At 47.7% G+C, this 22,046-nt stretch overlaps 1 protein-coding gene across 11 annotated transcripts in view; it reads right to left on the bottom strand.

Moving 5' to 3' along the window:
- The window catches only part of ryr1b (ryanodine receptor 1b (skeletal)), a 96,824-nt gene that overhangs the window by 27,116 nt on the left and 47,662 nt on the right, over positions 1 to 22,046 (bottom strand). For 4 of the 11 annotated variants that reach the window (XM_030381808.1, XM_030381809.1, XM_030381812.1 and 1 more), the window contains exons 40-72: positions 21,673 to 21,946; positions 21,135 to 21,252; positions 20,293 to 20,425; positions 19,649 to 19,743; positions 18,217 to 18,352; positions 17,927 to 18,110; positions 17,491 to 17,602; positions 17,156 to 17,276; positions 16,850 to 17,019; positions 16,109 to 16,329; positions 15,296 to 15,386; positions 14,869 to 15,009; positions 14,379 to 14,539; positions 13,971 to 14,049; positions 13,548 to 13,637; positions 13,276 to 13,416; positions 12,022 to 12,099; positions 11,249 to 11,324; positions 10,748 to 10,871; positions 10,153 to 10,268; positions 9,532 to 9,599; positions 8,431 to 8,552; positions 8,065 to 8,114; positions 7,034 to 7,094; positions 6,390 to 6,516; positions 5,815 to 5,926; positions 5,475 to 5,556; positions 4,771 to 4,901; positions 4,146 to 4,466; positions 3,223 to 3,463; positions 2,623 to 2,710; positions 2,303 to 2,395; positions 1,703 to 1,720 (exon numbers count right to left, since the gene is read on the bottom strand). In XM_030381808.1, the coding sequence (XP_030237668.1) occupies positions 1,703 to 1,720; positions 2,303 to 2,395; positions 2,623 to 2,710; positions 3,223 to 3,463; positions 4,146 to 4,466; positions 4,771 to 4,901; positions 5,475 to 5,556; positions 5,815 to 5,926; positions 6,390 to 6,516; positions 7,034 to 7,094; positions 8,065 to 8,114; positions 8,431 to 8,552; positions 9,532 to 9,599; positions 10,153 to 10,268; positions 10,748 to 10,871; positions 11,249 to 11,324; positions 12,022 to 12,099; positions 13,276 to 13,416; positions 13,548 to 13,637; positions 13,971 to 14,049; positions 14,379 to 14,539; positions 14,869 to 15,009; positions 15,296 to 15,386; positions 16,109 to 16,329; positions 16,850 to 17,019; positions 17,156 to 17,276; positions 17,491 to 17,602; positions 17,927 to 18,110; positions 18,217 to 18,352; positions 19,649 to 19,743; positions 20,293 to 20,425; positions 21,135 to 21,252; positions 21,673 to 21,946 (4,175 nt within the window). The remainder of the gene's footprint in view (positions 1 to 1,702; positions 1,721 to 2,302; positions 2,396 to 2,622; positions 2,711 to 3,222; positions 3,464 to 4,145; positions 4,467 to 4,770; positions 4,902 to 5,474; positions 5,557 to 5,814; positions 5,927 to 6,389; positions 6,517 to 7,033; positions 7,095 to 8,064; positions 8,115 to 8,430; positions 8,553 to 9,531; positions 9,600 to 10,152; positions 10,269 to 10,747; positions 10,872 to 11,248; positions 11,325 to 12,021; positions 12,100 to 13,275; positions 13,417 to 13,547; positions 13,638 to 13,970; positions 14,050 to 14,378; positions 14,540 to 14,868; positions 15,010 to 15,295; positions 15,387 to 16,108; positions 16,330 to 16,849; positions 17,020 to 17,155; positions 17,277 to 17,490; positions 17,603 to 17,926; positions 18,111 to 18,216; positions 18,353 to 19,648; positions 19,744 to 20,292; positions 20,426 to 21,134; positions 21,253 to 21,672; positions 21,947 to 22,046) is intronic. The other 7 variants (XM_030381813.1, XM_030381819.1, XM_030381818.1 and 4 more) reach the window with 3 other exon arrangements.

Raw genomic sequence — 22,046 nt, 5'->3', positions numbered from 1 at the left:
CAGCACACAGAGTCAGTCCCTCGCCAACCCAACCCGATGCTCTGCTTAGAACACTAGCTTGTTGTCTGCTCTTGCAACAACCTCGAGTGTGAGTATGGCAGGGATAGAGATGGATAGGAACGAATAGGGGAAGAGACAGAGACAGAGACAGAGATATGGTGGGAGAGAGGGACAGAGAGAAGAAAAGGCTGAGAGCAATGTAGAAAGAGATGTGACGGAGATAGAAAGAGAGAGAGAGAAAGAGAGACGGAGAGAGAAAAAGGCTGAGAGCAATGGAGAAAGAGATGTGACGGAGATAGAAAGAGAGAGAGTAAGAGAGACAGAGCTGTTGCAACAGTCAGGTAACAAGCTAAAAACAGTAGCAACAGTTGCCTAACACTCAAGTCAAATGTATAGTTAAATCGTCTGGACCAAAATACACAGATGTTGAATTTACAGTTGTGAAACATTTCCAGAGTTCAATGACACATTGATGTCAATCAATTAGCGATGGAGGGAAAGCAGAAGTTAGTGACCCTGTAGTCCTTATGAATACACAGAATGTCTAGAGAACTAGATATTCCAACAAACCCAGCCACCTTTGTTAATCTTAAGTGGGTGAAGCTAAAGCTAAAAAGACAGCAGGGAATGGTCATGAGTTCCAGCCGTGTTATGATATTTTTTGTGTTGCATGTGTTGCATTATGAGAAGTTAACAGAAAGGAAAGAAAATTAAGAGAACATCTTCAAAAAGAAAGGTTGAGAACAATAAACCCAAGCATCAGTGAACGCCAGGAAAGCCAACAGAGAGACCAAGCTCATCAGAGAACAAATCAAACAACGTGATGGAGCTCAGTGGCCATGTGTAGGTCCTCAATATGGTCGTTTTTGTGTTTCCATTGCAGCCGAGCTCCATGACTGAGGCCTCACAGCACTACACTCTACAACACAGCTGGTAGGAAGCCCCCTCAGACCCTGCACGCCAACACACGCATACACGCGAGCGCACAAACACACACACACACATGCACACACACAGTATCCCACACACACACACGCACGCACACACACAAACGCACACTAGTGTTCTGATATAGGATTATATCTGAGACCAGTCCACCTTCCAGACACCATTCTTATGCCTTTAAGACAATCCGGCAGAGGCTACATGTACAGTAAGCGCCGCTCGCTGACCATTCAGACGCTGCTACTCATAAGCGACCGTACAGACACTGCTAGGTGTTTGCGCTGGGCTGACTATATGGATAACCAACAGTGTACAGGCTTAACCCCGTTTTTTTTTTAATCATTATGACGGTCAGAATATTCCGCTGTTTGCCTGGAGCAGAAACCTGGACACTGTGAGCATAGTGAGCCACAGTTAAACGTACACCAAGTCGTGTCGGACATGACCACGACTAGTGATGCTATGAACTGCAGGGATACAACACTACTGGTGTGTGTGTGTCTGTGTTTGTCTGCAAGTATGTTTTTGTCTGATTGTTTTTTGAGTGAGTGCAAGTGAGGGAGTGTTTTTGTGTGCATGTTCCTCCCTATAGATGGTGTGGTAATGTGTATGTGCAAATGTGAGCCTGTTTGGGTGCGTGTCTACGCGTAGTGTTTCTTGTGTCTTGCAGGAGAGCTAAAGCTAAACGCCGCCCGAGCACTCTCGGGCGCCATGCGGAGAGCACAGTGCACGTGCTCGTGCACAAACACAGTCTAACCTCTCCATCTCCTCCGCCCTAGCGCGCCGCATCCACAACCCCGACACAGCACATAGGGAGAGAGAAGAGTTGAGAAGGGCAACGCTACACTAGCACAACGCTAGCTACAGGAGACGCTGACTAAAAGAGAAGCTAACCAGAGAGATGCTAACTAATGAGTCGCTATGTAAGGAGATGCTAGCAGAGGGAACGCGAGCTGAAGAGATGCTAGCTAAAGAAACGCTAGCTAGACACGACGCTAGCTAAAGAGATGCTAGCTAAAGAGTCGCTAGGTAAGAAGATGTTAGTAAAGGAGATGCTAGCTAGAGAGGACGTCAGTATCCTAATTCTTCATAGGGTACAAAGAGTCTTTTTTCTTAAATAAATTAAAATAAAAGGGTAATTGTATTTCTTTGAAATTAAATATTTGCAAAGGAACATTAGTAATGAAAAAATAAATGTAATGGTACACAGACTGAATACCCAATAAATAAATAACCAAACAATCACATTGCAGGGAAATGGAAAAAAGTGAGTGAATTATGCGTTATTAGAGTTTAGCTTCATTGCGTGTGATACGATATGAATATCCCTGGGAAGGGAAGATTGTGATGACCTCACCTTGCTCATCTTACTCTTACTGTCAGCCGTTAGGAACGACATGTTGTTGATCTCATTCATCACCACAAAGTTCTGCTCCTCTCGCTTGAAGTTCTGCTCACCAAAAAGAGAGCGAGGGGGAGAGACAGACAATGAGAAAGAAAGGGAGAGAATGTTACCGTATCACGATTTCATACGTTGACACCGAATATTCACTATGATTTAATATAAGATAGCCTTTCACTGTATGCTTTATTCGTGTTTGTGTCTGCTGTGATATTCATTGTTTGCTGTGTTTGCGTCCCCAGATGGTCAACAGGAGAGATGTTGGTGCGACTCACGTGGGATTTGGACCAGAAGATGAACACCTCTCCCACCATCCTGAACAGCTCCTCGGCGTCGGGGTCAGGGCAGGTCAGCCACCGGGCCCTGGTGGAGGGGGTCACACAGAGGTCAAAGGTCGAAACCAACCTGACTACAATACCTACCAGCCTGTCTAAAACATATCCAGAAGAGACTTTGGTGGAGAGTAAATAACCCATGCTGCCTTTAGTGTACAGCGCATGCGTTATACTTCAATAGAAGCCAGGGGTTCCTGCGGGGGATATGTACTACGATCAACAATTACTTATCAAACAAATAAATTAAATGATAATAATATTAAATTAATTAATAAGCAGCTTTTCAAAATAACACATGGAACAAGAACAGTGAATGAATCAGTGCAATTTTAATAAATATATGTATATATTTAAAGAAATATGTATATATTCTATATATATATATTTTTTTTTTGCTGACGTAGTTAGGGCGTCAGGCGGCCCCCTAAACTGTTAAGTGCCCAGGTAAACCCCTCCAAGCATTGCGTGGAAGGAAGGAGAAGTATAAAGCACAACGTGCGCATCGTGCCGTCCGTCGGCTCTGCGACTCTGCCCAGGTACCTGTTGTTGTCCACATAGCGGATCAGCAGCGGGTAGAGGGCGTACAGGTCTCTGCAGAGCACGGCAAACTCATCCCGGATGGTGCCGTCCTCGCTGTCCACCTCCGACTTGCCCTCCATGCGGAGGTGCTCCTCCTCCGCCACCACCTTCCCCGTCCGCTTCTTCAGCTTCTCCATGGTGGGGATGAAGTGGGACTTGAGCATCTCTGGCTTCGCCCGGCTAACGATGGGCTGGGCGAACACTGAGGCAGCGCGCACACGCACACGCACACACACACACACACACAAACACACAGACCGATGCGGAGCAGTAAGTCAGAGTCTTGGTTTGGATCCATGATCTTTCATTTAAAAATACATTTAATTAATAAGCAGGCAACGGTTATCTGTGCAAAACTTTTGGTACCATAAACTGATCTCCTAAATCATCCGATTATAATTTGAATTCAACTTGGATACAAAGCAGACAGAAAAAGATAGAAAATTTGATCTGATTTGAGGAGGGCGGAGCCACTACGTCACACCGGCCACGCCCACTTCGCATAGGCCACGCCCACTTGACCTGATCACAGCGCAGAGTTCAGATTGAGGTGAGATGAGAGAGCTGATAGGCAGAACCGCGGAGAGACTCGGGCCTAAGCCCGGGTCTCGAAGTAGTTCACGAAATTTCTCTCATACGCGTTAGATACAATTCCCTCCCTTTTGCTTCATAGTTACCATACCGAAAGTTAAAAGCGACCAAGGATTGGACTACTTTCTTCAAAAAACGCAACACTACGGTTACTAAGTTTGGTTGCCAAGGTTCCAGGGTTTGGTTAACATCCCTATTCACTATTAGGTCTTCTAGTAAACACTATCCAAAGGGATTTTGAATTCAGAAGCATTAGGAAGCAGGTAGGGGTTAGGGCGCGTTAGTAGACCCACCTGCCAGCCTCTTCATCCAGGAGGCCTCGTCGATGCCCAGGTTGTTGACCACGATCTTCATGATGCTTCCCAGCAGCTGGTTGAGCTGCTCCGAGGTGACCCCCGTGCAGATCTGGCCCTCCAGCTCGGGGAAGTTCTCCAGGCCCCTCTCCCACCAGCGGGGCAGGTAGTTGCACAGCATGGGCAGCGTGATCTCGATCACGTGGGGCATCTCCGTGTAGCGGGCCCCCGACTCACTCAGCTCGCTGATCTCCTTTATCAGGATGTCCAGCTCCGGGATGTCCGGACACAGCTCCTCCACCTGGTTGGGGAGGCCCAGGACTGGGGGGGAGGTGGAGGAGGAGAAGGACAGAGAATGGAGTTGGTGGATTATTAGGTGCTAGTTGGAACTGTCCTGTTCATGTTAAAATTCAAAATATTTAGCATCATCATTAAAAGTACGTACAAAGGGCATGACTAAAATCTGCATAAAATACAATAAAATTAATACAAATGATGATAATAAAATATAATAAATAAATAATACAATCAGTAGTCGGAAACCATGTCCATTCAATTGTACACAGTCATGTATGTCATGTGTTTTAAAAGAGATTGTATCCGCGGGAGACAGAGCTGCACTGACTGGATCGCTCCCGGGGGGTCTTGGTGGTGTAGACGGTGAAAGCGTTGAACTCGTTGAGGGACGGCTCCAGGTACGCCACGGGCATGGCCGCCGCCAGGTTGGCCAGACACTCCCCCAGGGCCGGCCGCTGTCTGGAGCACGCAACAAACACACAGGCAGAACCAGGGCATGAAGAGTCTGTCACTGGCTGCTATCTACAATTACAAAATCGTAGATTTATTTAATCTGCAGTTCTTCTGCAGATTAAATAATTGGAGGATTATTTAATCTTTATTGGAAGATTTATTGGAGGATTGTTGGAGGATTGGCGCCAATTATTATCGAGTCAATATTATAGGCACGGCTATTTTATGGCCTATTTTTGACATTCAAGTGACAATCGCGAAAATCACAATTTCAGTGAATTAGGAACGATGGCAACAAAAACCTGAAAACATAAATAACATAACGTTTCATTAATGAAACAATTTGAGCGTGTCATCTCACCTGCATGCATTTATCAATAATGTGTGCAAAACATGAAGTTATCAAAGAAATGTCTCTTTGAAATGTGTGGTTCACCAATTCAACAGGTCTATAATACAATCTTGTGATGTATTTTGTGAATTGTGTGCTGCGATGGTTTGTCAATGTTTTTTAGACTATTCTAATTTTGTTTGACCATTCTGCCATGATACGGGTGTACGGTGGAGGTATCCACCCACTTCTCTACGTGGGGTGTCTTCACAGTGCCCAGGGAGTAGATACTACACATGATCCGGTAGCAGGAGATCTGCAGGTCGTCCACTGAGGGAGGAAGAAGAGGAACGGACTATTTAACGATGCATTTGAGTATTTTGTCATTCAACAGTATGTAACGTTTGAATATATAGCCTAATAGAACATTCTAGAACATACTAGCATACAGAACATTCTAGAGACAGCGGAATATCGAAAATCCCAGAACTCCTGGGTTCTAGAATGTTCTACATTCTAGAACCCAGGGGTTCTGGGATTTTCAAAATTCTGGGCGTAGACACTCTCACAGGAAGAGGAGGAGCTTACAGATGACGTCATCTCCAAACTGGTGCTGAGCGATGTGGTCGAAGAAGGTGGTGAGGACGGGCAACAGGGCGATAGTGGTGTAGTTGATGTTCTGGGACACACCCTTGACCTGCTTGCAGACACACATAAGCAATCACACGCAGGTACACGCATAGCGCCAATCGGACCCAGGGACATGCAAACACAAACACACACGCAGCAACATGGGCTCGCACATAAGGACACACAGATGACGACACACAAATGAAGAAACATGCAAATGGACACACACACACGCATAGAAGCGTGCAAACACATAAAAAGAGGCGAACAAGCACACACACGCGCACTCCCTCAAACAAGCACACACACGCACTCACTCTCACACACACAGACACACCCACACACAAAGACACACATAAAGAAACACACACGATTATAAGTATCGGCTCCCTGAGGTGAAGCGGTCCTGTATTTCGGAGCCACCTCAGAGGACCCTTGAGCAGTTAGGGTCAAAGGTCACCAGGGATTAGGGTGGACAGTCACGGGGGGTTAGGGGGTAACCCCAGGAGGGTCACTGTGGCCGGGGTTCAGACCTGATTCCTGCTGGACACCTTGCCCAGCTTCAGGTTCTCCACCATCTTCTCGATGTCGTCCGCCGCACACTCAAAGAACTGCCTGAGGCACGCCTTGACGATCTCGGGCCCGGACTTCATCACCGTCCTGAGAGACACAACAGAGGCCGACAGAGAGGAAGGAGAGGGACACCGTGAGGGTACACACACACACACAGAACAACACATTACATCTGAAGGGAAGCGTTGCAAAGATGGCGGACTGTTTCCGAGGGCTGAATCACCCAGATCTAGCCCGAGAACAAGACATAGCTGCAAGCTCATGTTTTATGCATATTTGTTTTCCCTTCGCTCGTGGAGACAGATTTCTAGCAGACGGGCCAATCACAACCATTTATCTGATATGGGGCGGGTTTAATACAATGTAGAGGAGCGCCCTATCGGGGAACTGTTGAGTCATCTTCATAAACGAGCTCGTCTTCACAAAGCTTCATGAGGTTTAGGGTTGAATCTGTCTGACTTTCGTTGTCGTTACTGATGTAAATAGTTAGCGGTTTTCGTAGAAAATGTTCAGTTCAGTGTTCAACTGGTGAATCAGTCTGGTGGTTTAGTGTTACCTGGCGTATCTATTGGTGTGTGACCTGTGGGTTTTGTCTCAGTCTTACCTGGCATCCAGAGAACGTGACAGGATGTGGAGACAGTTGACCACAGCGCCTGCGTCCGTTCCTGCAAACACACACACAGACGATCCGTCATCACAGCGGCTTAAAAACCTAAATGTCTACCAAACCTTCATAATGATAAGAAATGCACTTAGAACACTGTTAGTATAATATAGTATTAAAGTATTTAGTTTTAGTCACAACAAACAGCATACAAACATATTTATCGATAACATATTAGTATGTGAAAACGTTGGCATTTATTCGAATTAATTAGACTTGACTTATTTGTGTATTCCTTAATTAGATTAGCTTTCATGTAAAACATTGGGTGATGATATCGTGGTCTGTACTGTGGCTTTGCTTCATGATCACATGACGGTGGTGAATGGAACAAAGGGGGGTGAAGGGGTGAAGCAAGCTAGGCTGCACCACACTGAGAGAGCCTGACACAAATACACACACATGCTGATGTGTGCAGACCTGAACACTGAAGGCCTACAACACACACACACACACACACACACACACACACACACACACACACACACACACACACACACACACACACACACACACACAACCACACACACACACAACCACACACACACGCCTATCCACCCTTCACACTTAATTAGGTTGCAGTGACACCAAAGCCAAAGCAGAGAGGCTAGAGAGAATGATTAGTAAGGATCACACAAAGGTACAGGAGAGCAGAGGAGAGGAGGGAAGAGGAGAGGAGAGAAGAGGAGAGGAGAGGAGAGGAGAGGAGGGGATAGGAGGGAGGAGAGGAGAGGAGAGAGGAGAGCAGGGCAGCGAAAGAGGGAAATTAGAAAAACAGAGAGATTAGAATAGAAAGGGGGAGAGGTGATTTGCTGGAAAGGTAAAGATGCATCTGTGAAATGATTTGATCCGGTTAGTACAAAGTACAAGGTACAGTGAAAAGCAAAAGAAAGAAAGAAAAGAGGAACGAAAGAACGAAAGAAAGAACCAAAGAACAAAGGAAAGAGAGCTTCCACCATGCAGGTTCTTACCAAATAGAGAAACTCTGTGTCTCACCAGAGCGGCCAACTTACAGAAGATACTGATGTCAGAGGAGGAAGAAACAGACAACAACGCAAAAAAAAACACAGACAAACAGAAAACAAACAGAAAGACGAGGGGAAGGTGTAGGAGGAAGTGGGGGGTCAATGGATGTAAGAATACAGGATTAAACCGTAAGGAGACAAGCAAAGGGAAGAAGGTAGGATATGGTAAAACACAGTGAAAGAATACAGAGAGGAGAGGAGGATCCAACGCCTCAGGTGCACAGCACTCACAATGTTAACGATGCTAACATTGCTATCGAGAGAATAGTTTGGAGATTGTTGGCTTCAGTTGGCTGGTATTTTCTGGCTCACCTTGCGATCATCTCCTTCTCCTTGTTGGAGGAGTGACCCCCGCTGCCCAGTACCTTTGCCGGCGTGGACAGGAAGTAGAGACAGTGGTTCTTGAAGTACTGGTTTATCAGCGGCAACAGAATCTGTAAAGACCAACGGAAAAGGTAAACACTCAAACATATACTGCCAGGATTGTCAGAAAATCATAAAATTCGCCATTTTGTCACTGTTAAAGGTCCGATGGCCTGCTACTTTATGGATGCTTCCTCCATGTCGCGGTTCATGTTCTTCAGGGAGTCAAAGCCAAAGTTCCTTGCCCCCAATTCCTTCTCAATCATGGCTGAGATAACCTCCACTACGAGTCTCGTTGTGGAAACACCAGAGACGTCAGAGAACCAACGTTTTATGCGCCATAACACTAACAGCAGAACGGTTATCCAAATAACAAAGAACTGTACAACACTTGCGTTACAGTGTGTGTAATCACACACACACACACACACACACACACACACACACACACACACACACACACACACACACACACACACACACACACACACACACACACACACACACACATGTGGCGCTTGCATGGTCGTAGCTCATTGTCTCATTGGCAGGCCAAATTCTATGGGCGGACAAGGCAGAGAGGGGAGGTAGCTTGGCCCCTTATTACGACATATGGGGCCACATTCCTAATCAGCGCGCCTGAGCTTCCATTTTTTCAAAGGCGAGCAGGATACCTAGTGCTCGTTTTACATCGAACGCAAGTTTTAGCCACTGGGGGACCATAGGCAGGCTAGGGGAACTCATATTAATGTTAGAAAACCTCATAAGGTGAGATTTTCATGCCATGGGACCTTTAAATAAAATGGGGATAACAAGCCCCCCCCTCCTCAAATTTAAGCTTTAACAGGGGGTTCACTCACATTTTAACAGAAATATAAAACCATTGGGACAAGTGTCATCTTAATTAATAAAGTTCAAATCATGAACTTTATTAATTAACCCCAACGGAAAATACAGGATCTATTAGGGTAGCATGGATGGGCAAGAGTTGAGTTTCATTTTACAGCAGGGAGGCCAATTCATTAATGTTACTGTTGAACTGTTTCTCACCTTGGCAAAGAATTTGATCTCCTGCTCATGAGGGGATTTCTCTACTCTTCCACTGCTAACCACCGCCTCTGTAAGAAAACGCATAAAAAAGTCTCGCATTACAACAAGATTATTATAATAAGTGTCTTGTTCAATTATTATATGTCATTCAGTGAGACGGCAAAGTGATGCAATCTCGAACATCAGCCTTGTCCTAATGTGAGGGTTGCTTTATGTCTGCTGTAACTTTGAATACTTGTTGGTTATTATTATTTAATTCAGAGAAATGAGTGTGCTTGTATGCCGTCCTTTATTACAATCCTCCGATTGGTCATTCAGCAGGATGGGATCGTTGCCATCAGCCACACTGCTGAACTTCAGTGAACTGCTGGAATTTTTTAAGAACCTTAAACAGAGGATATAACGTTTTTGCCTTTATGTGCAGTTCCAGTTCGTAGGCAGTATCGACTAGCAACAATGCCCAAAAAGTCAAAATGACCGTTTCAATTGACTTAGGTAAAGGCATTTACCCGCACAAGAGAAGACAATTTTAATGTAAATGTGTTGGAGCCCTTTAACCAAATAGATTATTGTGACCCAGTTATTCGAACGAGGACAGAAGCCTGTGGGACACCACAGTACCGAGGTGGGCGATGAACTCCTGGGCGATGTCCATCCACTTGAGGAGCTTCTGGAGGAATCCGTAAGCAAAGCGCTTCTCGATGGAGGAGATGTCCTGCTCCATATCCTTAGGGCCCCTGCGTCACCACCCAGACAACGGCATGGTGGAGAGGAGAAGGGATGAAGAAGTTAACACGTCTCCAAAACTCCCCCAAAACCAGAGGGAAGAATCCTTGAGAAGGACCACACAAAGAGATCCCTCCCTCGAGGTAGGATCAGGGTGTAGTCACTGGTGAACGCACCTGATGGTCCTCATTAGGGATGCACCGAATATTCGGCCACCGAAAATGTTCGGTGGTATGGTTAAACAATTTTTTTTTTTGAAAAGCAAGACAAAAAAGATTATAAAGGACATTTAATTGCTTGATTTATGCAATGGTGAAAAATTAAAGCAAAATGAATGAAAAACAGCAAAAGCCACATTCGGTATTCGGTTTCGACTTTCGGCCAACTGTTTCAGTATATTTTCGGTTTCCGTTTCGGTTTCGGCGAAGAATTTTCATTTCGGTGCATCCCCTAGTCCTCATGGTAGAACAAGGCATGCGTTGGCGCCCACCTAGTGACGGCGTATCCGTTGAGCTGGAGGAACTTGAGCAGATCCTGAGCCTTCTCTCGATCTCGGGCCTTCTCCTTGGCCGTCAGGGTGTCGTACGGGACGAGGAGGGGATGGGTTCCTCCGCCTGCCACGAGGGGAAACGGAGAGCCCAGCTTCAATATCAACACCCTGGAGTCCCCTGCAGTGACATCCTGTTCTGCGGCACAACGTTGAGCTCCCACGCCAAATAAATGCATAGATTGTTCGTAATTTGTAGAGGTTGGGAATCAAATGTCATTCAGGCCGGGTGACAGTATTCAAATTGTGTGTTTTTATTAGCTGGTGGGTAGTGTAGTCAATACACAATTGAAATCATGTTGATAAAATATGATATGATAGACATGAGGTGGAGGCGATTAGCTTAGAGGGAGTGAGGTTTGGCTGAACTCAAACAAAAAAAGGAAACATGCTGCTTCTGTGACGATCGATAGCCAATAGAGTTCGGTATCAGTGGAGTCTGACCTTTGGACATGAGCTCCATCTTCTTCTTGCGACCCCAGGTGTTGTGGTAGTTCTCAGCCAGCTGCTCTGCCATCGACTGGAGGAAACACAAAGTTAGGCCCAATCCCATTTCTGCCCCTTACCCCTCCCCCTTGTTTTGAAGGGGAAGGGGTAAGGGGTAGAAATGGGATTGGGCCTTAATCTAGACTTCATCTAAACACACAAAGGTATGCGCAATTAGATTGAAACAAACAACATTAATCTGAACATAAAATAACAAAAGGTTCTGGGATAGAATATTGATGAAATCTGCTGACAAGATATTTTATGCAGCAGCAATGGCCCCGGTCAACCAGACGGGCCCTGTGAAAGAGGTGGGCCCTGGGAGTGAGGTGGGCCCTTAGAGAGAGGAGGGCCCTATGAGAGAGGTGGGCCCTGTGAGAGAGGAGGGCCCTGTGAAAGAGGTGGGCCCTGTGAGAGAGGTGGGCCCTGTGAACGAGGTGGGCCCTGTGACAGAGGTGGGCCCTGTGTGTGAGGTGGGCCCTGTGAGAGAGGTGGGCCCTGTGAACGAGGTGGGCCCTGTGAGAGAGGTGGGCCCTGTGTGTGAGGTGGGCCCTGTGAGAGAGGTGGGCCCTGTGAACGAGGTGGGCCCTGTGAGAGAGGTGGGCCCTGTGTGTGAGGTGGGCCCTGTGAGAGAGGTGGGCCCTGTGAACGAGGTGGGCCCTGTGAACGAGGTGGGCCCTGGGAGAGAGGTGGGCCCTGTGAGAGAGGAGGCTCCTGTGACTGAGGAGTACCTGGAGCTCTCTGGAGAGGGCCATGGCCGTGATGTCAATTGGCTGGGGATTGTAGCCGTGGCTTGGGTCATACGTGGCCTGCAGACAAACACACACAAAAACACACACACACACACGCACACAAGGATTAGGAGGGGCCACTCCTGCTTACCTGAGCAGCCTGATAGATATCTATCTCTATCTCCTGATTACCTTACATTATTTTTTATCTTCTGTGCTCCTAAATAACAAAAGAGCTCTATCTCCTACTACTTACCTGAGTGGTCTGATAGTCACCTCTATCTCCTACTGCCTACCTGGGCGGTCTGATAGTCACCTCTATCTCCTACTGCTTACCTGAGTGGTCTGAGAGTAACCTCTATCTCCTACTGCCTACCTGGGCGGTCTGAGAGTCACCTCTATCTCCTACTGCCTACCTGGGCGGTCTGATAGTCACCTCTATCTCCTACTGCTTACCTGGGCGGTCTGATAGTCACCTCTATCCTACTGCCTACCTGGGCGGTCTGATAGTCACCTCTATCTCCTACTGCCTACCTGGGCGGTCTGAGAGTAACCTCTATCTCCTACTGCCTACTTGGGCGGTCTGATAGTCACCTATATCTCCTACTGCCTACCTGGGCGGTCTGAGAGTCACCTATATCTCCTACTGCCTACCTGGGCGGTCTGAGAGTCACCTCTATCTCCTACAGCCTACCTGGGCGGTCTGAGAGTCACCTATATCTCCTACAGCCTACCTTGGCGGTCTGAGAGTCACCTCTATCTCCTACTGCCTACCTGGGCGGTCTGATAGTCACCTCTATCTCCTACTGCTTACCTGGGCGGTCTGAGAGTCACCTATATCTCCTACAGCCTACCTGGGCGGTCTGAGAGTCACCTATATCTCCTACAGCCTACCTGGGCGGTCTGAGAGTCACCTCTATCTCCTACTGCCTACCTGGGCGGTCTGAGAGTCACCTCTATCTCCTACAGCCTACCTGGGCGGTCTGAGAGTCACCTCTATCTCCTACTGCCTACCTGGGCAGTCTGATAGTCACCTCTATCTCCTACTGCTTACCTGGGCGGTCTGAGAGTCACCTATATCTCCTACAGCCTACCTGGGCGGTCTGAGAGTCACCTATATCTCCTACAGCCTACCTGGGCGGTCTGAGAGTCACCTCTATCTCCTACTGCCTACCTGGGCGGTCTGAGAGTCACCTCTATCTCCTACAGTCTACCTGGGCGGTCTGAGAGTCACCTATATCTCCTACAGCCTACCTGGGCGGTCTGAGAGATCTTGCGTGTGGCGGTGGTCTTCTCCACCTCCACCTCCCCTTCTCTGGACTTATCCATGGTCCACTCCCACGCCAGCATGGCCTTCACAGACTCCTTGATGGGCCAGCGGTAGATCTCCTTGTCCTGAGGCACACACACACACACACACACACACACACACACACACACACACACACACGCACGCCGAGGAAGGGGTTACGTCACAAGGATATCAGATCCTCATCCGATGGCAGACAGCCTGGCGATGACATCACCTTCTCAGAGAAGGTCTTGTAGGGTCTCAGCATATGGTGGGTCTTGGCGTTCTCGTCCAGGATCTCCCCGTACGTCCAGTTGTTCTGGATCTACGCACAGGGAGGATACGGTGGCAGCATGGTACTAGTATAGACAGCATAACATCATTCCGAACAACATAGTATAGATCAGAATACAAAACAGAGTAGAACAAATGAACTAGAATGGGAGAGACTGGACAATATTATAGACTACAATAGAACACAGAACGACATGGACTAGACTAGAACAGAATGGAATATGAAATACAAGTAGAATTTGGAATAGAATATACTAGAAGAGAATTGTGAATAGAATAAAAGAAACTAGAATATACCAAAACATGAGAGATATCAGGACAAACGTATGAATAAGGGATGAAGAGTTATCGATTTGTCTCTGACCTTCTCAAAGGCCCACTTGTCATGGGTGTACTCTGCAAACTTATTGATGAAGCCATCCAGTCGCTCTGGGATGATGGTGCTGTTAATCAATCAATCAGTCAGTCGATCAATATCACTGTAATACTGTAGGAAATTTCAATCAATATCTAACTCCTTATAATAAACCAAAACCTGCAAGTAACATGAATTTGCGATATGTAGTAGTACAATCTTCTAAATTGTTGACCAACTCTTATCCTAATCTATCAATCAATAAACCCTCGATTTTATCTACTTCTTTTATTTGCAATATGCACCATAAACCTCACAGTCTTATTATGTGAAAACAACTAAACGCTCATTCAACAAGGAGCCACCAATGCCGTAACCCTTAAGAAGTGTGCCTCATTAAAGACAGCCCGTGCTCACTTGGTGGTCTCTACGGGCTTGGGGTCAAAGTTCCCCTCTGCGTCGACCGACGCCTTCTTCTCGGTGACAGAGAAGCTGGCGTCCACGTAGTCTGGGGGGATGGCGCCCGCGATGGCACAGATACACGGCATGGCGATCTTGAAGAGCTCTGCGTCGAATTTCTGGACAAACAAGAGAAGAGGTGAAGTATTCCCAATGCTGTCTCATGCATCCTCCTACGGATGTGGACTATCCTTAAAATTAAAACCGGAAGTTGCGTGCACATTTTCTGGCGGTGTGTCAGTCAGAAATGCTTATTAAACAAAAGATTTTTTTCTCAACTTATCTATAATTTTAACCATGTCAGTTTAACCGTGTTCAGTGCCCATAGGTTTAACATGTAAGAGTTTGGAAAAGTTCAACTGCCTTTGAGAGCCAGGGCACATGACCAAAACAAATAAAATGGAGGTGACGTTCCACTTAGTGTCCACGCAGGACGTGTCATGGTCACCTTGTGAGCCAGAGACTCGACGATGCCCCAGAACAGCTTGCGGGTCAGATGCAGCTCCTCCTCCGATGTCACACCGAAGTTGCCCCAGCCGTTTGGGAGGCAGTAGTACTTCCAGCAACGCTCATAATGATTGGTCAATAGCTGGACAAATCAGAGCACACATAAGATACATAGGATATACGTCAACCAGATTACGTTCAAAAGGATTTCAATACATTCCTCAATATTAGTTTAACCATGGAGGATATTTTCAGAGTTTCCTTTCTGGGATGATTAAAGTACTGTCTCATCTTAAATAGCCATCTCCAAATATCCCATTGAATGCATCGATAGGTTAACGACTTGACGTGAGAAGGCCTCCAGCTCCTTGGTCAAACATCCCGTTAAAAGTGGACATTGGTCAGTAATCTATGATGAGGCGGTGTACCTTCAGGGGCATCTTAGCGTGCTCGTTGAGGATGGGGACGTCAAACACCAGCCGTCTCAGGAGGTGCTGGAGCATGGAGGGCCGGAGGTACCTGGTCACACGGGGAAATGGGTCAAGAACATCAGTGTGATACCGGGATCATCCTGGTCACATGGTTCAAGGGGGCTGAGAGGGGTAAGAGAGGGTGGGCGCGGATAAGCAAGGGAGAGGGGATAGAGGGGGTAAAAGGTGCTTGTTATAGGTGAGAGGAGTGAGAAGAGTGAGAGGAGCGAGAGGGGGCGAGAGGTGAGATACGGGTAAGAGGGTTGAGAGAGGGGGTGAGAGGTGAGATACGGGTAAGAGGGTTGAGAGAGGGGGTGAGAGGTGAGATACGGGTAAGAGGGTTGAGAGAAGAGGTCAGAGGTGTGATACGGGTAAGAGGGTTGAGAGAGGGGGTCAGAGGTGTCATACAGGTAAGAGGGTTGAGAGAGGGGGTCAGAGGTGTCATACAGGTAAGAGGGTTGAGAGAGGGGGTCAGAGGTGTGATACGGGTAAGAGGGTTGAGAGAAGAGGTCAGAGGTGTGATACGGGTAAGAGGGTTGAGAGAGGGGGTGAGAGGTGAGATACGGGTAAGAGGGTTGAGAGAGGGGGTGAGAGGTGAGATACGGGTAAGAGGGTTGAGAGAAGAGGTCAGAGGTGTGATACGGGTAAGAGGGTTGAGAGAGGGGGTCAGAGGTGTGATACAGGTAAGAGGGTTGAGAGAGGGGGTCAGAGGTGTGAGAGAGGTCTACCAGTGCGAGGGCTCAGCGGGAGTGAAAGAGGGCCGGTACGTACTTGCAGAGTGACATGAGGCACTCCTCTATGATGTCCCTCTGGGCCTTGGTGAGGGCGCGGCCTCGGGACAGCCGGTAGATGGTGTGCAGCATGGAGTCGATCATGATGGCTCGGTGGTCGGTGCCGGCGAACAGCGGCGCACACTTGGTGATGAGCGGCAGCACGGCAGAGCACAGGTAGCGGTTCAGAGCCAGCGCCATCTCGGTGGTGCTGAAGGACGCCTGGAGACAGGAGGGTCACAATTGACTCTTTGTCTATCACAGAGTCTCCAGCCAGAGTGAACTGCATACACCGTGTGGTGGTCTATAGTGTAGTGATCTACAGGGATCTACTTAAGGCAGGGGTTCTCAAAGTTTTAACAGCTGAGGGCCAATTTAGGAACCCGGAATTTGACTGAGGCGGGAAACGGCATCAGCATCCCAGTGGTGAAAAGAAACATTGCACCGTGGACCTCTTGGATCGAGGTCAAGTGAGGTCTAAATCACGAAACTGAGGTTCATCCTTTCAAAGTAATGTACAGTCGGATTAAAACTAAGAAATGTAACAGGATTTAATTGAAAGGTAGAGATTCGACTTTTCTCTAAAAAATGTTTAAATTAATATTGATATAATAAAAAAATCTTTTAATTTTTTTTTGCTTTTTTTCAGGAATGTTTCTGCGGCCCGCCATTGGCCCGCGGGCCGCACCTTGAGAACCAATGACCTGAGGTCTGAATTGATTATCTATTGAGATCTACGCACCGTGTCCAGGGAGGCTGCGGCCCTCATGTCGGGCAGGAAGCCGACCTCCAGCAGCTGGAGCAGGAAGTCCTGGTTGTCGATGCCGTACACTCTGTCCAGGAACAGCACCATGGAGGCCTTGTGGTCCGGCACGAAGCTGGCCGACATCTTGGGCTCGAGGATGATACCGTCTGGGATTCAGTGAATAAAAAATAAGATTGATATATATTTGTTTTATTCAGTTGATATCAAATGAAGTTATGAGGAATTCAAGGGAATTTGAATACAGTGCATTGACCTTTAAGTATATATTTATTTTTATCTAACCTTTTCCAAACGCAGGAATCTGCACTGGCAGGCTGATGACTCCAACGAGGTCCTCAATGGGCACCAGAGACCTCAGGATGGCTCGGATCCTCAGAGCCTCACCTTTACCTGCTTGAATGAGCTAGGGACGGCAACGCAAACCATTCAGATACACATCCTCCCATCTCCCATTAATTACATAATACTTGAAAACAGAATCAAAACACTGAACAATAGCTTGGTGGCAAAAGCTAAAGTGATTCCATCATTGGTTCAAGATTGTATCACTGTATCACTTGTGTTGCTAATAAACTGGCAGATGGAGCTGAATGCTGTGGAGGTGTGGGTGGACTCACATGCATCTCAGGGGCGCAGCGTCCCAGCAAGTCGATGAGGGCGGAGTAGAAGGACATGATGGCGTTCCCCAGATGGACGCGGTGCTCCTCGTGCTGCTCCTCCCCACCGAACCTGGAGGACAGAAGGTGATACGCAGAGATCAGTGCCAGAGCATCTGACCGGCAATTTACACTTGCATTGAGACATTTGGTCACGGAACAAGAGAGAAAAAACAGAGAGAGAAAATAACCTGGTGGGGACAGAAGAGTTGCGTTTGTGGAACTCAGAATTCACTGCATTTATAAAACGGGCCGACTAGGTCGACTTCCACCCTGGGACGCAGTCGGTCGGGTCAGCTACAACTATAACTACGGCTACAGCTCTAACTTACAAGTGTGATATAAATGCCGACCACAGATCGGTCTGCGGGCGTCGTCCGAGATGAGCACCACTCACATGAAGCGGCGGTCTTTCTTGACGGTGGGTCCGTCTCGGGCCGGGTCCTCCGAGATCTTGATGGCCTCCTCGATGGCTGCCAGCAGGCCGTTGCCCCCCTCCCCTCGCAGGGCGGGGCCGAAGCACTCGGGCCGACGGATCAGGAGGCGCACCACCACGTTGGCGTTCTCTTCCACGCTCTCCCCTGTGAGTCAGAGGGACGGAGGAAGAAGGGGGGGGGAGTATTGATAACGGTGCTACAACTCAGTGTTGATCGACAGGGTTGATCCCTTCTTGCTAAAATGGCCGACCGTTGACGAAGACGGCGAAGCGCAGGAAGTCGAGGTATCTCTCTCCTCCGCAGGGGTTCCAGCCGATGTCGGGGTACCCTTTGCCAAGGAGCATGGGGCACGCCTGAAGGCCACAGCCGGCCAGGTAGGTCACCACCTGGGGGGAGAGGGGGCACATGAAAAGAGGGAATTACAATCTGATTCCCATTAACATCCCATTACATTAACAACATCACATTAATTTACATTTGACATTTTTACATTAAAAGGGGACCTATTATGCTTTTTCGACTTTTATGACCGATAAACGTTGTTATAATGATTGATAGTCATGTTTAACCATACTAAAGTGTCAGATAATGCCGTACATGCATTTCGCCGTGTTCCCTGCTGACAGTCTGGGGCGGCTGTGCAGAGCGCTAAACACTCGGGACAACGTTTGCGATTCACTTGTTCACATTTCCGGGAAATCATCTACGTAGAGGCACTCCTGCCGCGCCCCCATATGCCTGGTCAATTCTGCCCATGCGCGCGCGCTTCAAGGAAGGTAACCAATCACAACGGAGTTGGGTTGGCAGGAGGGGGGGCGGAGAAGGACGAAACCGAGCGTTGACAGAGAAGGCTGAAAGCGCCCAGATGAGGGGAAGAGTTTCCCGAAAATCGACATCGTTTTCTGTGCTGTGATTCGTGTCAGGTTACGCTATAGGAGTCATTAATAAGAAATTAAGACCAGAAAAGTAGTATAATAGGGTCTCTTTAAGGGCATTTAGAAGACGTTTTAACCTAAAGCGACTTACAACCGTTCACGCACACCGCCGGCAGAGTCAACCATGCAAGGCGACATCCAGCTCGTCGGGAGCGGTTAAAGGTTAGGTGTCTTTAGCATCAGGGACACCTCAACACAGCAAGGAGGAGCTAATCAAGCTAGCAAACTTCCGGGGTTACAAGTCAACCCGCTCCGCCACCTCACGACAACAATTAGGCCCAATCCCATTTCTACCCCTTATCCCTTCCCCTTCCCCCTCCCCCCTTCCCCCCTTACCCCTTCAAAACAAGGGGGAGGGGTAAGGGGAAGGGGTAAGGGGTAGAAATGGGATTGGGCCATAATTACGGTGCTTTGATTATTTTTTTGCCGTGTTATATTTCTTTTTTTTAGTTTGAGGTGGTTCGGGCATCTGGTAAGGATGCCCACTGGGCGCCTTCCTTGGGAGGTGTTTCAGGCACGTCCAGTGGGGAGGAGACCTCGGGGAAGACCCAGGACTAGGTGGAGAGATTATATCTCAACACTGGCCTGGGAACGCCTCGGGATCCCCCCGTCAGAGCTGGTCAATGTGGCCCGGGAAAGGGAAGTCCGGGGCCCCCTGCTTGAGCTGCTCCCCCCGCGACCCGACCCCGGATAAGCGGATGACGATGAGGATGAGAGGTTATATTTCTTTTACTTCGTCCGACTCACCATCTCCAGCTCCTGCTCCTGCAGGGCCAGGGCCAGCTCGTTGTTGTCAATGCAGGAGGCAGCCGCCACGTCCAGGGGGGTGGATCCACCCATGCCTGCCGATCAAATGAGAAGCAAAAACACCCTGAGCCTTAATGGATGACTCGTTACGTCTGGCAGGACGGTCGGACAGCCCCCCTCTGTTGGGTGTAGCCCACTGGTGTTTACTGGTGATGGTTTGGCTGAGGTGTAGAGCCAGCTGACTGTGTACAAATCATGGGCACTGAGTCATACGAAGGGCACCCAGTTCTATACACTCTTCTGAAATAACAAATTTGCTCAGTTTGCCTTTAGTTATATATTACTATTAATGATTAATGATACTCATCAATGATACGACCCCTGGTTTAGTGTATGGGTTAGCGACCGACTGCTCATCCATGCTTAACAGGGAGACTAGATTATTACTATTATAAGGCTATTCTAGCTGGTAAGCTGTGGGGTACTAAAGTATTGTTATTATGAGACTAAGCTAGCTTGTTAGCCTATTGGTTACTCAACTATTATTATCATCATGAAGCTAAGCTAGCTTGTTAGCCTCTACGATACCAAACAATTCTGATTATTATGGAGCTAAGCTAGCTGATTAGCCTCCGGGAACTGACCGAGGCCAATGCCGCTGTTCTGCAGCAGGTAGCTGAGGTGGTCGAACATGGAGCGCTGGTTCTGACGGCTGATCCTGCAGAAGTAGCACAGGAAGCGACAGCAGTTGGTCACCATCTGGGGGAACCGGATCTCCTACAGAGCGGGGGAACACAGCATCCAGAGTCAGTCTTTGCTCTCCTCCCGAGGCGGGCTGGTTCGTGTGTACGACACAGGTAAAGAAACATGGGTTATAGTTCAACATTTATTTCGTATTCTGATAATTATGTGGTTTGATTTTGATTGATTAATTTTATTTGACCATTCAAAAATATGAAACAACCTGTGCCATACATTATATCAATAAAGATAGTCAGGGATGACACAATAAAGCCCTAAGGCTTATTTCCATTGTGGTCCTTATAGGGCAGGAGACAGGGGCAAGTAGCAGCATATCAAACATACATCAAACATGCATCATTCATACATGCATACATACATACATCATTCATAAGACACATAAAAACATAAATTACAGTTTCAAATATACATGACAAATACAAATTGCCAACAGTCTAAGATTGGTGTCTAAACCATTTTTTCAAGTTTTGTTTCAAACTGCTTATGCTTCTGACTGATTTGAGTGGGCCATGATAGTGGCTTCACTACTGTTCGATACCCCAACATCCAGTGTCTACCTGTAGACATCCTTGATCTAAGGTGCCGTAACCCCTACCTGCTTCTTAATGTTATGTATCCGAGTTCACTTCAAGTCCTGAATAAAAGCGTCTGCTAAGGGACTAAATGGTTAATACTAATAGTGGTGGATCAGATCAGACATTATGAGTGCAGGTGTTTGAGTTACCTTGGAGTCTCCGCCCCCTCCCAGCACGTTGACCATCACCTCCATGACCGTCTCATGCATGCCCAGGGCTCGCATCAGGTTAGGGTGCTGGTAGAAAACCTTGTTGTTCATGATGTTCCTGACAAAGAGCAAAATCACAATCACAATAAGAATAAGTTAGAGTTAGAAGGACAACTACAACTAGAAGTAAAACTAGAAGTAGGATTAGAAGAACACAACAGAAGGATTATCTAGAACAGAACTAGAATCAGTATTAGAGCTGGATTATTTATTTGTTAATATTTTATTAGAATCAGCGTCTGACTTCGAATTCGAAATCCTTTCAAAACTAGATAATGAGCTGTTTCTAAAATGCACCCACAAAGTTTTTCAAAAGGTTTTTTGGGCTATTTTTTGAGTTTGTGTTTGTGATGTTCTCCCTTCATCACTTAATGCATATCACGGGGAGAAACACACACACACACACACACACACACACACACACACACACACACACACACACACACGCACACACACACACACACAGACACGCTCTCACCCGATGCTCTGGATCATCAGTCTCTCCTCCTCGGGGCCCATCTGGACGATGAGCAGCGAGCGGATCTGACCCAGGCACTCCAGCAGGTCCATGGTGTCCTGGACCGAGATGGCGTTGATGGCGTAGGCCTTGGGCAGGGAGCGGATCAGCTCCCCCAGGCCGTCGTACTGCCGGTGGAGCAGGCTGAACATCATGCGGACCAGCTCCGGGTTCTGGATGAAGGACTCCTGGGCCCAGTGGATCATGGTGTGGGAGATGAGCTCTTGAAGGGTGCCTGGTTGATTGGGGGGGGGAGAGAGAGAGAGAGAGAGAGAGAGAGAGAGAGAGAGAGAGAGAGAGAGAGAGAGAGAGAGAGAGAGAGAGAGAGAGAGAGA

This window comes from Gadus morhua, chromosome 16, assembly GCF_902167405.1.
Source record: "Gadus morhua chromosome 16, gadMor3.0, whole genome shotgun sequence".
Lineage (NCBI taxonomy): Eukaryota > Metazoa > Chordata > Actinopteri > Gadiformes > Gadidae > Gadus > Gadus morhua.
This window is presented reverse-complemented; position numbering and strand designations above follow the sequence as displayed.